Raw genomic sequence first — 16,009 nt, forward strand, 5'->3', positions numbered from 1 at the left:
ACTGAGTCTATAATTTGTGGTCCTAAAGAAGCTAAACAAGAGGGCAAACCTAAGGAAAAACATATAGTTATCCTCCTGGCTATGGGAAATAGACAAGATTGCCGGGCAAAAAATTGGAATCTTGGGGGTAGGGTGGGATGGGGGTAAGGGGAGATGGAGAGAGAAAAGTGTGAAGGAGAGTATGAGGGGAACTTGGGAAAACGGGATGATTGGGGATATAGGAAGGTTGGATAAGGAAGCAGGGAAACTCATATCTTAGTTAAGGATTGGCAAGAGACTTGAACTTGGCGTGGCTACCAGATGCCCAGGGCAATGTCCCCAATTAGTTCCTTGGGCACCTGAGAATAGGGAACCTGAAATGAACCTATCCTATAGCCATACTGATGAATATCTTGCATATCACCATAGAACCTTCATCTAGCGATGGATGGAGATAGAGACAGAGACCCACACTGGTGCACCGGACTGAGCTCCCAAGGTCCTAATGAGGAGCAGAAGGAGGGAGAACATGTACAACGAAGTCAGGACCACGAGGGGTGCACCTACCCACTGAGACAGTGGGGCTGATCTATTGGGAGCTCACCAGGGCCAGCTGGACTGTGACTGAAAAAGCATGGGATAAAACCAGACTCTCTGAACATGGCGGACAATGAGAGCTGACGGGAGGCCAAGGACAATGGCACGGGGTGTTGATCCTACTTCATTTTCTGGCTTTGTGGGAGCCTAGACAGTTTGGATGTTCAACTTCCTAGATCTGGATGGAGGGGGGAGGACCTTGGACTTTCCACAGGGCAGGGAACCCTGACTGCTCCTGGGACTGGAGAGGGAGGAGAAGAGAAGTGGGGGTAGGGGGAGAGGGGCGGAGGAGGGGGAGGGAAATGGGAGGCGGGGAGGAGGCGGAAATTTTTTTTCAATAAAAATAGGTTTCGATCCAAAAAAAAAAAAAAAAAAAGAAACCCTAAGACAGAAGCTGATACCAGGGAGTTGTATTTTGCTGTGATAGGCTGGACCATGTTTTTGCTCAGAGGAATTTTGTCTTTGGTACTTTGGATCTGGAAAGCAATAGCATTCTTTAAACACTGCTTAATGGGCCACACTAGTAGGAGTATAGAAGACAGTGGTGTTGAGTATGATTTGATGAATTGCAGGCTAAGCCTTATCAAGAGGTTAAGGAGGAGGGGAATATTAATATGTGGCCTAGAGATTGTTCTTGTGATATTTTGATGACAAATGTAGCTGCATTTTGCCTTTGTACAAAGAATTTTGGATAGATTTCATTGGCAGAGGAAATCTCATAAAAGTCTTGTAAGTACTTAAAGTGAAAAAAAATTGCTTACCTATTATTTCCAATGACTAACTCACAAAATATTGGTGTTAATGGAGAACCTTTCATTGACATCTTTTAGCAGTCTGAGAATTATTATAGTAAGCACTGTGAAGGCACATTTTTCGCTGCCCTTTTCTTGTAAATATATAGTGAAGAAACAATCTTTTAAATCAATGACTATAAGAGGCCATCCTTTAGGCAATAGGAAAGGCAAAGGGATTCCAGATTGTAGAGGGTCCATTGGCAGAATTTCCTTCTTAACAGCTCTTAGGTCTGTTACCATTCTCCACATTACAGATTTCTTTTTAACAACAAATACAGGAGAATTTCAAGGATTGGTTGATTCCTCAATAAGGATCAACTGTACCAGTTGATCTAAAGCCTAGAGCTTCTCTATTGTTAAAGATCATTACTTAACCCATACAAGTTTTGTGTTAACCACTTTAAAGTAGGGCTGTTGGTTTTTCTGAGAGTTCCACCAACTGTTGTTCTGTGTTTTTTGTACAGCCTGAATGGTCCGTGTCTGTGTTTTATAGTACATTATATTATCCTTCCCCCAAACATGAACTGTTTTATGGTCTGTTTATGAGACTGCAGGAATGTTTATCTGGGTATTTCACTGTTGTAACAGGTCATGACCCCACAGATTCACTGCTACATTAACCATATATCACCTTAGCCTTCCTCTCTGTATTTTGACCCTGTGCATTCAACCCACCTCCTACTTTGTTTTACCTGAGATAGGGCTCCAATTCCTAAGAACTGAGCATGATGCCATGATTCTGGAGTAATAAGAGTCACAACTGCACTAATAATCCTTTCATTATAATGTTATTTATTTGTATTCTCAGTTTTTGTATTTGATCATTTACAAAAGTCTGCCAAAATATACTTTTCTATTTCATATTGGATTTTTTATTCATCTTCCATTTGTTATTCTATGATTCACAGTAGTACAGTTTTTCATAACAAGTACTGGATTTTCTAATTTTTCTGGGGAGGTGGGTCCTCCACAATGACTGGGAATAACAGAACCATGTTTGACCTGGGGGTCTGCAAGAGGCCCCTCAAGTCATATACCTATGATAGCAGGCTGCCTTGCTTGTCTCTTTTTGCTCTGCACTCATTGGTTTAATGGTAGCCATTGTCACATCTTGTGCATAACCCAGAAGGTTGGGGCCTTTGATTTGGGTGATTCCCAGAAGAAACATTATTTCTGATAATGCCCTGTCTACAATCCCTTCTCAGGTGGCATATTCAACGACAATTAAAACATTTGGCATTTTCATGTCTCTTCATACCTTTAGAAATTGCTTCTCCTACCCAGGCCTCAGTGTTGTAATCAAAGGACTCAACATAGGCTGTCTATAGGATCCAATAGTCTATTTGGAGCTGATATGAACTTTAAGGCCCAAGTATCTTTTTGCATTTTAAGTTAACATTTTCAAAAGCAGGAGACTCTGTGAGTACTCATATAGCTTCTGGATCTGCTACCAACATTAGTACAGTTTTGTTAATCTTTGCAAAGAGTCACTAAAGGGCTTTGCATAACCTTAGTATATGATTTAATTATTTTTCCTCATACTTGACTCTTGTCCCAAGCATTCAAGGTTGCTGTATGGCAAAGGTACAAGATGTGATCACTGTATACAGCTTGGCTATCAAGATCAGCATAAGGACCCTCACCAAGAATTTGATCTTGGAAGGCCTCAAAACCTCTGACTCTACCTTGATGTTCAAGAGCCTTAGCCAAAAAATCTTCTGCTAAAGTTGTAGACCATGGTCTAATACAGCTGAGACTAGTTGAAACCAATCATATGGAGTAACCTTATATCTTGAACCCCATAACATTTTGTTGTTGTTGTTTTCAAGACAGGTTTTCACTATAGTTTTAGAGCCTGTCCTGGAAAGCTTTACTATCTCCATTACATATAGTGAATATAGGACTTAAGATATTACTGCTTGCTTAATATCTTTCTGATCTTTCATACATATAGGCTCCCATTTACATTCTGTATATCCTCTTGGGTAATGAGTATTTGCTGGCTTTTCAGAGGTAATAAAAGTATAAGTAGCTAGAGCTCTTGGTAAGTCTCTCTGACTCTGGGAGAGGTACTAGCAATGTTAAATTTTTACTATTGTCTTTTGCCTGTACCTCCTCTCCTTGTTTAATCAGTTACGACAAGTCCCTCAATCAATTCAAATATTTTTATGACTGCCTTTTGTAAAATCTGAATATCCTGACCTGTGAATATTTCTAATGATTTCTTCAAATCAATTAAGTTCTGGTTCTCATTCTGTACATGTGATTCAAAATTTTTAAATTTTTCCATTAATGATATTGTCTCATCTTTTTATTATTATTTTATTTTTATTACTCTATAAATAATACCATTCAAAATTTCCACTTCCTCCCCTCCTCCCACTTCTCTCCTGCTCCCCCACTCACCCTCCCTCCCTCACGCTCCAGTCCTAAGAGAGGTCAGGGTTCCCTGCCCTGTGGGAAGTCCAAGGCCCTCCTCCCCTTTCCATCCAGGCTTAGGAAGGTATGCATCCAAATAGAATAGGATCCCAAACAGCCAGTACAAGCAGTAGAGACAAATCCCAGTGCCATTATCATTGGCTTCTCAGTCTGCCCCAATTGTCAGCCACATTCAGAGGGTCCAGTTTGATCCCAGGCTCCTTCATTCCCAGTTCAGCTGGAATTGGTGAGCTCCTATTAGCTCAGGCACACTGTCTCAATGTGTGGAAGAACCCCTCATGATCCTGACTTCCTTGCTCATATTCTCCCTCCTTCTGCTCTTAAACTGGACCTTGGGAGCTCAGTCTAGTGCTCCACTGTGGGTGTCTGTTTCTATCTCCAACTGTCACCAGACAAAAGTTCTATGGTGATATTCAAGATAGTCATCAGTCTGATTACAGGACAAGGCCAGTTCAGGCACCCTCTACTCCACTGCCCAGGGTCCTATCTGGGGACATATCTGTGGATTCATGGATGAGCCCCTCTAGAGCCAAGCCTCTTGCCAAAATCAAAATGGCTCTCTTAATTAAGATATCTTCTTCCCTGCTCCCATATCTGTCCTTCCTCTCTCTCAACCATCTCACTCCCCCAAGCTCTCCCCGATCCTCCCCTTCACCCTTTTCTCTCCCCCTTTTTCCTTCCCCCATCCCACTCCCATGTTCCCAACTTTTGCAAGGTTATCTTGTCTGCTTCCAATTTCCAGGATCTATTTATGTTTTTTGTAGCCGCCTCGACGGGTTACTCTGTCTAGGGTTTGTAACCCGCCTGGCTGGCCAGTTATTCCAGGGTCACGGAGAGGCACCACCTGAAAGACATAGGCTGATAAGCAGGAAGGAGGCTAAGCTTATTTGTCAAAGCCTCCCTTTATTAGAGTCATGGTTACAGCTTATATAGCCCCTGAATGGGGAGCTTGGGGGCTGGGGCATGGGGTCTTGCCACGTGGTCCACGCCCATCACCTAGGCCAGGTCACGATTCCTTGGTCAGGAAGTCACAAGGTGACCCCACCTAGTTGTCTAGATAGTTTGGAATGTGAGGCAGGTTCTGCTAAGAGATAACTCTCTATTAACAGTTAATTTGGGTGCGGGATAGGCTTGGTCAATAAGACTATTCTCAATACAATTGAGAAGTGAAGCCCTCTGCAAAAACTCCTCACGGCGGTGCTTCCTGTAAATTTTGGGGGGACACGGCTCCTGACATATCCCCCTTCCTTTTATAAAAGCAGGCATCTATCAAGTGGAGGGCACCAGGTCAGAGTCTAACCCCGGTGTCAGGTCTAAATGAGAAGGGACTGGGACAAGGAGGGACCCTTCTCTCGAATGGTGGAGCAAATTTTCTCTCCTGGGAACAGAGGGGTGCCTTATAAGTAGCATTAGTTCCTTGGAGGTCCTCAAATAAAAGGTATCTAGCAAGACCTAAAGTAAGCAGGTCTTTGACCGCAGGGCACCCTGTCTTAGGCCATGTGGAGGGCGATCCTCGTGCCTGGCACCATGCCATGTTGAGCCGGTTTTTACAACCTCTGTATGGTGTGCTGTTCAGGCGAGGGTCCACACTAACTCCCGTCATTGGGCCCCTGTATCTATCATTAATCAAAAGACTGTGAGGAGCTCCTCAAATAAAAGATATAATAATATAACTTTGGCACCAATAGCTCCATCTTCCAGACAAGAAGAAAGGGCATTTTCCAAACCCAGTATTCACCTTTTGTCTGGCCTAAGGTATATCCTCCTTCCTAAATGCCTACTCCACAATAAGATTACGAATGTTGCCTGCCAACAATTAGGGCAGTGTAAAGGGATCAAAATCTAAAATTTTTAACAAATGCATTAAACCTAAACACTTTACAGCATGTGTCAAACCTTTTCCAACATCTATAAGCAGTTACAAATATCATTAAGTCAATTCCAGTAAGAATACATACAATGACAGACATTTTTGTTATCAAATACCACCAGTTCCAGTCTCTGAGCAACAGTCAAAACCCCAAACTTCCCCCTTCTTAAGTAAAGAGGGGTTAATATTTTAATTAAAATGAGTTTTGTGTCCCAAAGTTTAAAACAGTCCGATGTTTAGACTACACCTCAGCTGCAAAGCAAACAGAATGCAGACTGCAGAAGCAGTTCAACATTTGTGCTTCAGGGCAGGTGGGCTTCCTGGGTGAGGTGAGCTGGAGTCAGCTATCTGAAGCGCATCCTGGCAATTAGCTCAGGCCGGGTCTCCCTGGACTCTGGAGGCATCATGACATCCTGCAGAGTGGCGTAGCAGGTTCTGTTATCAGGCACTCCTCCTTGGGGGCAGAGAAGACCGACCGGACCAAGCATTCCTCTCCAATCTCCTCCGGGAAGTCCTCTGTGGGGTGTCTGCAGCCACGACATCAGGTTTAGCTTTTATATTTTCTTTCTGTGAAAAAAGCATAAACATCTCCTCGACCCCAAATATATATAGGTCGGGTTTTTTTATAATGCATTGCAAGGGCCTTTTTACCTTGCCTTAGTAAAGGTCAGCTTGATGTCAACATACTAGATCCGTTTGCATCAGGATCTGTGTGCAACTGTTATAAGTTGCTGTGTGCAACTGTTATAAGTTGCTTTCAAGGAGCCTTGGTATGCTCCATAATTGCTTTTTATTAATTATTAGCCATATGTGCAGTTCTTCCTTGGAAGAGCCATTTGTAAAATTTAGCAGAAAATCCTTTAGGGGATTTTTAGCTATAACATTAGCAAAATACAGGTGTGTGAATTGTAGCAATGCTCATCTGGGAAAAGATTATTGTTTTGGCCTTTGAATTGAGCAAAGGCAATTGTCCAGGAATCAATCTTAAAATTATCAATGAATCTATTGTTTAGTATAAGAAACATTGATCATAGTCAATATTCTGTCAAACCATCTCCCAGATTTTATCCTGCCCTTTTGTACTAGACAGGCTACTGTTCTAAATTAAGAATTTAATATCTTAACTGGCAAAACTGAGAAGGTTTAGTCACAAACAGCATTTTTTTATAAAACTGTTGTAGACTAAGTTTTATATTTAATATACACACTTGCCATAGCTGTATTATAATTAATATACTGTACCTGTTGATTTATATTTTACCTGCTTGAGTACCTGCTTGGCAGCTTTCTAAGCTCTCTATTGGAAACTGTTTTTTGCAAGAATTTTACCTATCGGCTCAAGATCTCCCATAAGAATATTATAACTAGAGCTTTAACCATTGAATATCTAAAAGCTTATAAGCTATTCTCTTAAGTTGCAAGTCTGTCTCGCAGATAGGAAAATGAAAAAAGGAAGCATTTTAACTAATGATGTTGGCCTCATTAGACACCACCATGTAGAAGAATAAAAATAAATCCATATCCATCTCCATGTACAAACTTAAGTTTAAATGAGCCAAAGGCCTCAGCATATAAAAATTTTGTTGAACCTCATAGAGAAAAAATTTTTTAAGTACACTTTGCCACATCTTAAACACAGCCTCAGTGGCACAAACATTGGGAAAAATCATAAATTTTATCTCCTGAACTGAGAAGCTTTTGTATAACAAGACTATAGAGTGGGAAAAGATCCTTACTTATCATAAACCCATTTTAAAAATATATGAAGAACTCAGATAATTAGTTATTAAAAATTTTAATCCAATAAAAATATTTGTTACAAACCTAAACTGAAAACTCTCAACAGACAAACCTAAAAATGACTGAGAGACAGTTTTAAAAAAATGCTCAAACATAACATCCTTTAGCCATCAGAGAAATGTAAATTAAAACTCTGAAATTTTATTTTATCCTAATAAAAATGACCAAGATTAAAAATTATTGCTAACAATTTATGCTTAAGAAAATGTGGGTAAAGAAAAAACTTCATTGCTGGAAGTGCATACTGGCGTTGGAAGTGTAAACTGGCAGTCACTTTTGGATCATACACAGTATTGAAAGACCTGGATAAATCCAGACTTCCCCAGCAGGAAGAAAAGAATCAAAAATCTAGGGCTAGTCTGTTCAGCGACCCTGCCCTAAGAACCAGCTGAAGACAAAACCAGATTGCAATCCTGATAACAATCCCGAAAAACAAGGAGTTTTCCTCCTGTGATTATCATCACACTGCTCTAGGAACCTGGGAGTGGTCCCGAGAGGCAGGGAGCTGTCCCCCTGCGACCATCACTGGATTTTTGGAATTTTTATGACCCTCCTGGACCACAGGGCTGTGGTCTTTTTTCTAAAAATTTCCTCTACAGGTCACTAGAGGCCAAACTCTTCCCCCACGTGGGTCATGAGCCTCGTGCGATTGCAGCAAGGACGGTCTCCTGCAAGTCACTGGGGGGGGCTGTGCCCTCCCGAGACCTGAGTGAGAGTCTCCCCAGCATTGGGAGTCCCTCATTATGGCCATTTTTTTAAAATTAGGCAAATATCTACCTTAAAACTTATCAATACCCCTGTTGGGCCTAAATACAAAAGTTTTTTGATCATAAAAACATGTGCTCAGCTATGCTTATAGCAGAACTACTTTATCATAGCCAAAATCTGAAAATAACCCAAGTGTATCTCTTTTACACCTAGGATAAAAGAGACATCATCCTTTTAAATATCCATGAATACCACAAAATATCTTGGAGTAACTCCAAGCAAGCAGGACAGAAGTTTTGGGTCCTGTTACCTCTGCTTGTGAAGGCGGAAATGTTTTTTTATTTTTAACCATTATCACTTGTTAGAGTATAACTCTGGCCGTCGATAAATTTAGTGAGAGGCCCGAGGCCTGAGTCTCAGCAGTTTACCCTCAAGCTACACCTAGCAGCAGGAAAGGACCACAAGCTGAGACAATACGACTCCCACCCAAGAGTGGGCGTACAAATGAAAAAACTTGTATGATAAGAACTTTAACTCTTTTAAGAAAAAATTTAAGACATTAGAAAATAAAAATCTCCTATTTTCTTGAGAAAGTAGAAGAAAACACAGCAAAAATGACAATTTCACTGAAAGCAGTCTACAGATTTAGTGTAAATGTCCATTAAAAATTATAGCAACATTCCTCACAGAACTCACATACAAAATTAATGCAAATGTACATTAAAATTATAGCAAAACTTTTTACAGAACTCGAAAGAACAATCCTCAACTTTATAAGAAAGAAATAAAAATTCAGGATATCCTAAACAATTTTAAAAATCCTCTGAATGTATCACAGTCTTTGATTTAAAACTTTTCTACAGAACCACAGTACTGAAATTAATCTACCTTAGATATAAATTTATATGCCTACAAACTAAAGATTTTTGACCAAGAAGCAAAATTTTGGAATGGAAAAGAAGCACATTTATCTCCTTTTATTGTCCTGAAGCTGTAACTTTCTGAGTCCAGACCTCCTTACAGCCAACCTGTCTGGCTGCCTCAGCTCCACATGGCAGGAGGCTAAGACACAGGCTCTCTAGCCCTAGGGGGTCTTTTGCTTGTCTAGCTCCGTTTGCCCGTTTGTCTAAAATCATGGCTTTTTCCATAGTGAATTGTAAGTCCCGAATCTGAGAGAAGAGGTCTGAGAGTTCATGCTGTAATGCAAGAACTTGTTTGAGACCTTATATTTGCGCCTTAAGGGCGGCTTTGTGTCAAATAATTTCTGAATCAAAGGCATGCTATTGGGAGCGGTTAGAGCACAGGGCGGTGGCTGCGGAGTCCTTTTTGGAAACTAAGGAAGACGCAGAGAACAGGGTGTATTTCTGGGTCTGTTAAAACTAACCAGAGGCATATTTTATCTATAAAACAAAAAAATGCAACTAAATCTCTTTTTTTACTCTTACTCCTCTTACCCTGAGTGATTGCTGAAATTCCTTTATGAATTTCTCTTTCCTTGAGAGCGACTGGCCTATGTCTTATGGGACGACAGCGAACCTGCGCCTACCTTATCCTGCAGATCTGTCCGAGTTCTACAGCTGCAGAATCTTCTATTTCTTCTTGTTGTCCCGGGACTGCGCATCGTCATCCGGGAAGTTAACCGTGCTCCGAGTCCCTGGTTCGGGCGCCACTGTTGCGGCCTCGACGGGTTACTCTGTCTAGGGTTTGTAACCCGCCTGGCTGGCCAGTTATTCCAGGGTCACGGAGAGGCACCACCTGAAAGACATAGGCTGATAAGCAGGAAGGAGGCTAAGCTTATTTGTCAAAGCCTCCCTTTATTAGAGTCATGGTTACAGCTTATATAGCCCCTGAATGGGGAGCTTGGAGGCTGGGGCATGGGGTCTTGCCACGTGGTCCACGCCCATCACCTAGGCCAGGTCACGATTCCTTGGTCAGGAAGTCACAAGGTGACCCCACCTAGTTGTCTAGATAGTTTGGAATGTGAGGCAGGTTCTGCTAAGAGATAACTCTCTATTAACAGTTAATTTGGGTGCGGGATAGGCTTGGTCAATAAGACTATTCTCAATACAATTGAGAAGTGAAGCCCTCTGCAAAAACTCCTCACGGCGGTGCTTCCTGTAAATTTTGGGGGGACACGGCTCCTGACAGTTTTTCTTTGGATTCACCTATTACTACTTAACTTCTTTAGGATTGCAAACTATAGTCTCAATGGCCTTTGTTTATGGTTAGAATCCACTAATGAGTGAGTACATACCATATTCATATTTTGGGGTCTGGGTTATCTCACTCAGGATAGTTTTCTTTTTCCATCAATTTGCATGCAAAATTCAAGATGTCATTGTTTTTTGCCACTGAGTAGCACTCTCATGTACAGATGTAGAGATTATTTGGATGGCATGGAGATTGCCTTCCAAGATGGATGTTCTATCTGCTAGCTTGTCAGAACTTTTTAACAGATTCTGTTTGTCAATTTCAACAGTATAAATCCTTTAGTACTCTCTCAGTACCATTTACATGGATTGACTTTTGCCTGTTAAATTATGGTTATCACTTTCAGTGGTATGAAGCCTCTCAACCAACTTCTCATTACTAGTTGGTAAAGAATATATGATGTCTAAAAAGTTTCTCATTCTTGACTCTGTTATCAAACCATTTCTTTAAAGATAAAACATGAATTATTAAACTGATAGAATCTATGGCTAAGAAAGTATAAGTCCTAGGTAGGTCATAAACCTCTCCCAGACTTCCATAACAGAAATAAAAAGGTTATTAAATTTTTGGATCAGGATGTTACCTGCAATTATCTTAAAAGTTGTTTACAAATTGCAAAAACATAAAATTATAGTTAGCAAATTACTTACCTCTGCTAAAATCTTGTTTTAGTTGAGACTTTTAAGGTGTAGCCATGATGTGGACCAGAAAACCTGTAGATTTTCTATGCAGAACTCAAAACCAAACTGAACGGAAATTTGTTAAAGAGATGCAGGTCAGGGCAGCTGTGCAGCAGTTGCACACAGTTCATAGGAGTCAGGAGAAGCTGCAGTAACCAAGGGGGAGCTACATGCACATGGGAATGGAGGCAAGTTGGGGAACTGCAGAAAGCTTTGGGAAACTGTGTGGGTGTGCGGGGGGGGGGCAGCAAAGATGGACAAGGCAGAAGAGACGCTACTCCAGGGCAGATGGGGGTTGGGAGTGGTAGTGCTTCTCCTGAGCCCAGATCCCTAGCTTTGGGTTCCAATTCCTAGAGCTGGAATTCTAGTCATAGCTTTGATCTAGGCTGGTGTCTTAAAAGCCTTAGGCAAATGGCTTTTTCATCAATTTGTGCCCCACATTTAGTGCCAAAATGAAGCATGATAAATAAAAACTCAGAGAAAGAATTTGGGCTTCAACCCAAATATCCAAAAAGCAACTCAGCCAGCAAATGGCTCTTACTTTAACCTCACTCCAAAATAGTAATCTTGCCTCCAGGAATCTGAGAAAGGACTGAGACTAAGAGCTGCTCCCTTCCCATCATATAATCCTAAACAGGGCTGGAATTAAAGGTGTGTACCACTTCCACCTGGTTTCTATGGCATGATAGTGTATCTACTGGAATTAAAGGTGTGTGTTATTACTGCCTTGTCTATAAGGCTAGCCAGAGTAGCTGTTTTATTTTTCTGATCCTCCGGCAAGTTTTATTTATTTTATTTATTAAAATAAATAAAGTGAAATGCCACTTCATTTCCCCAACTTGTTTTTTCGTCACTATGGTTTGTTACAACAACAGAATCTATAACTATTGGACTGTTTGTTTCAATTAATTCAACACTATCATATGGAAAGTATACTACTTCCTAAATATATACAGTGAATTTTTCATGGAAAGTCCAATTTCTGTAGTGAATAAAAAAAAAGGATAGATAACACTTGCTTTCAATTTTGGAAAAAAAAATCACTGGGAATTGCAAATACATCATCAGGGTCCAGTTGAAGTCAGTGTAAACTTGCTGGAGGAACGAGTCTGTTATGGTGAATGAGTTATTACTGTCCTCTTTTTATAACTTTAGTGGTGTTCTGAGCAATCAGATCTTGAGCAGTGGAGTTGAGAAATGGACTTTTTTCTGATTTAGTCTGAACTGTGTGTAAAACAATATGCCCATGGAGATGCAAAGCAGGGCTATTTGGTGAACTGTTTCATTTGGGCACCTACTTCCTCCAGGATATTTTTCCCTAAGACAAAAGGTTCCACGTAAGTCCTCACTCCACTTCTCTCTAATACAACAAGATTTGGAAGACTTTGCACCATCCCCTGTGTCTCTGCAGACTGTGAAGCAACAGCAAATGCCCGAAAAGAACATACTTGCAGTAAGTCAGCTTTTACCCTAGTGTCCACAATGACCTAGAGAATGGGGCCCCTTCTGAATGAATAAACATATTATGATATTATAAATTGTAATTTTAGGATAAAATTGGTTTCCTGTAAAAGATTAAGAGTTGTTCTTATGTCAAAATATGTGACTTTTTACTGAATGGGGTATATGAATACACATGTAACGCAAGGCTTAAATCTCTCATAATGTGTCTCATTAAGTCCATTCTTTGGGGTGAGTGAATGGGTAAGTATTTTAAAAAGGTATTGTTGTGGCTGTCTTTGTTCAATTTTTCACAAATTATGATTCCATATTTTGAAGTGTAAACATAAAATTAGCATGACTACTCATAACCGTAAGCTGTAGGGACATCATTCCCACAGCATTGCTTTCTTAAGCCTGTATGAAGATAAATTCTATTTTTGTATTATTAGAAAATTTTAAACTACCACTTTATATATAGAAATGATGTATATCATAAATATTTACATTCTGGTAAAAGCACATAATTTCATAGGACTAAACTGGTCTGTTCCAGGCTTATACACACTACATAATTTACTATAACTTATTTTAGAATCTTTGGAAATGATTTCATGAAGAAAATATTTAGAAACACAAGAGACATTTGTTTTATTTTTGACCTTTATTTTTGATTGATCTGCATGATTTGGTGTCATTATCACTATAGTTAAAGTAGAATGAGTAACCAGATATTAAATTTATTAATACGTAAAGGTTCCTTATTGCCCAAATTCTAAAAGATATAATTATGCATGCTCCAAAAAACATCTAGCAACTGTAAAAGTATTCAACTCTTTTGTACTATTTATTTATGGGTTGGGAAGATAATCAGTCAGATTATACAATTTACAGGGTTTAAATCATGACTATTATATACATATATCCTTTTAAAACCTCATCCCTCTCATTTATTTATGCATTTCAGATATATGATTCTTTACAAAGTGATACTTTAAATACAAACACCAACTTGAACAGTTGAGTCTCCTGCTATCTGTAACCCAGTATGTGCATTGTGAATGTAATGGGGTCGAGATTGCAATGTTCTTTTCTGAACTAAATGTTGGCTTTGACACCCTCTTGAGTTATAGGGATTACTGTCTCAAGAGAAAAGGAAAAACTGACATTAAACTCTATGTTTTGATTTCTTTATCTGATACCCTCCCATTGTGGTTGTTATATTAATCCCAGTTCTTGTCTTTTTATAGTCCCTGTAATTTTTTTTTCAGTCTATAAGATCTGTGGGGTTTTTTTCATTTTCCTTCAGTTTTATCCTGAAATAATAGCATATATAACAGTGCACGAAGTCGGGAAATATAAGTAACTATAATGATGTTACAATAAATTGCTATCCCAATAGTGGATTTAAAAAATCCACTCTCTGAACAGAGACTCTGGTGTGGGTTCTCACAAGATGGTCAGTGAATTCCTGATAAGGAGACTTGGTGAACACAGTCTCTTTCCAGAGGTCGGGAGTCAGGTAGCTATAGGTCTTAAAGATGGCATCAAAGGTGGCCTTGGCAAAGTTGCCCAGGGTGGCAGTGCAGCCCCTGGCTGATGTGTAGCAGTCATCAATGCCAGCCATCATCAGTAGCTTCTTGGGCACAGGAGCGGAGACTATGCCAGTGCCTCTGGGGGCAGGGATGAGACGCACCAGCACAGAACCACAGCAGTCTGTCACTTTGCAAGGAACAGTGTGGGGCTTGCCAATCTTGTTTCCCCAGTAGCCTCTCCGCACAGGGACAATGGAAAGCTTGGCCAAGATGATGGCCCCTCGGATGGCAGTGGCTACCTCCTTGGAGCACTTGACACCGAGACCTACGTGACCATTGTAGTCCCCAATAGTGACAAAAGCCTTGAACCTGGTCCGCTGGCCTGCCCTAGTCTGCTTCTGCACGGGCATGATCTTCAGAACCTAATCCTTTAGGGAAGCTCCCAGGAAAAAGTCAATAATCTCAGACTCCTTAATGGGCAGGGAGAACAGGTAGATCTCCTCTAGGGACTTGATTTTCATGTCCTTAACCAGGCGGCCCAGCTTGGTGACGGGAATCCACTCCTTGTCTTCAGCTTTACCTCCAAGAGCCCCGCGGCCTGGACCACGGCTGAAGCCCCTCAGACCGCTGCCGAATCATCGCTGCCGAATCATCCGCGGAAGCCGCCACGGCCTCCTAATGCTGGGCCCCCGGAGATGCCCTAACATACAACAAAAGTATATGCTCAGCTATGTTCATAGCAGCATTGTTTGTAATAGCCAGAACCTGGAAACAACCTAGATGCCCTTCAATGGAAGAATGGATGAAGAAAGTGTGGAATATATACATATTAGAGTACTACTCAGCAGTAAAAAACAATGACTTCTCGAATTTTGCATACAAATGGACGGAAATTGAAGACACTATCCTGAGTGAGTTAAGCCAGACCCAAAAAGAGGAACATGGGATGTACTCACTCATATTTGGTTTCTAGCCATAAATAAAGGACATTGAGACTATAATTAGTGATTCTAGAGAAGCTAAATAAGGTGAACCCAAAGAAAAACATATAAGCATCCTCCTAAATATTAACCTTCATCAGGCGATGAAAGAAGACAGAGACAGAGACCAACATTGGAGCACTGGACTGAAGTCTCACGATCCAAAGGAGGAGCAGAAGGAGAGAGAGCACGAGCAAGGAACTCAGGACCACGAGGGGTGCACCCACACACTGAGGCAATGGGGATCTTCTATCGGGAACTCACCAAGGCCAGCTGGCCGGGGTCTGAAAAAGCATGGGACAAAACCGGACTCGCTGAACATAGCAGACAATGAGGACTACTGAGAACTCAAGAACAATGGCAATGGGTTTTTGATCCTATTGCACGTACTGGCTTTGTGCGAGCCTAGGCAGTTTGGATACTCACCTTACTAGACCTGGATGGAGGTGGGTGGTCCTTGGACCTCCCACAGGGAAGGGAAACCTGATTGCTCTTTAGGCTGAGGAGGGAGGAAGACTTGATTGGGGGAGGGGGGGAAAATTGGAGGTGGTGGCGGGGAAGAGGCAGAAATCTTTAATAATTTAATTAATTAATTAATTAATTAAAATCCACTCTCACCCAAACTTCTGCAGTCAGCTTCATGCTACAACATGAACCTACTGTTAGATACATGGTAAGGTAAAATATTACTGTGGTTTATAGATTCAATGCAATCCCCATTAAAATCCCATCAAAATTCTTCACAGATCTTGAGAGGACAATAATCAACTTTATATGGAGAAACAAAAAACCCAGGATAGCCAAAACAATCTTATATAATAGAGGATCGTCTGGAGGCATTACCATCCCTGACCTCAAACTCTATTACAGAGCCTCAGTATTGAAAACAGCTTGGTATTGCCATAAAAACAGAGAAGTCGATCAATGGAACTGAGTAGAAGACCCTGATTTTAACCCACAAACATATGAACACCTA

The 16,009-nt window shown here is 40.8% G+C and overlaps 1 protein-coding gene across 1 annotated transcript in view; it reads right to left on the reverse strand.

The window, feature by feature from the left end:
- The window catches only part of LOC130875597 (vomeronasal type-2 receptor 116-like), a 68,537-nt gene extending 53,845 nt beyond the window's left edge, over positions 1 to 14,692 (reverse strand). Inside the window, exon 1 of the mRNA XM_057771618.1 lies at positions 14,634 to 14,692. Within this exon, the coding sequence (XP_057627601.1) occupies positions 14,634 to 14,692 (59 nt within the window). The remainder of the gene's footprint in view (positions 1 to 14,633) is intronic.
- Between the last annotated feature and the right edge of the window lie 1,317 nt (positions 14,693 to 16,009).

Source organism: Chionomys nivalis, chromosome 6 (genome assembly GCF_950005125.1).
Source record: "Chionomys nivalis chromosome 6, mChiNiv1.1, whole genome shotgun sequence".
In the NCBI taxonomy this organism is placed as follows: domain Eukaryota; kingdom Metazoa; phylum Chordata; class Mammalia; order Rodentia; family Cricetidae; genus Chionomys; species Chionomys nivalis.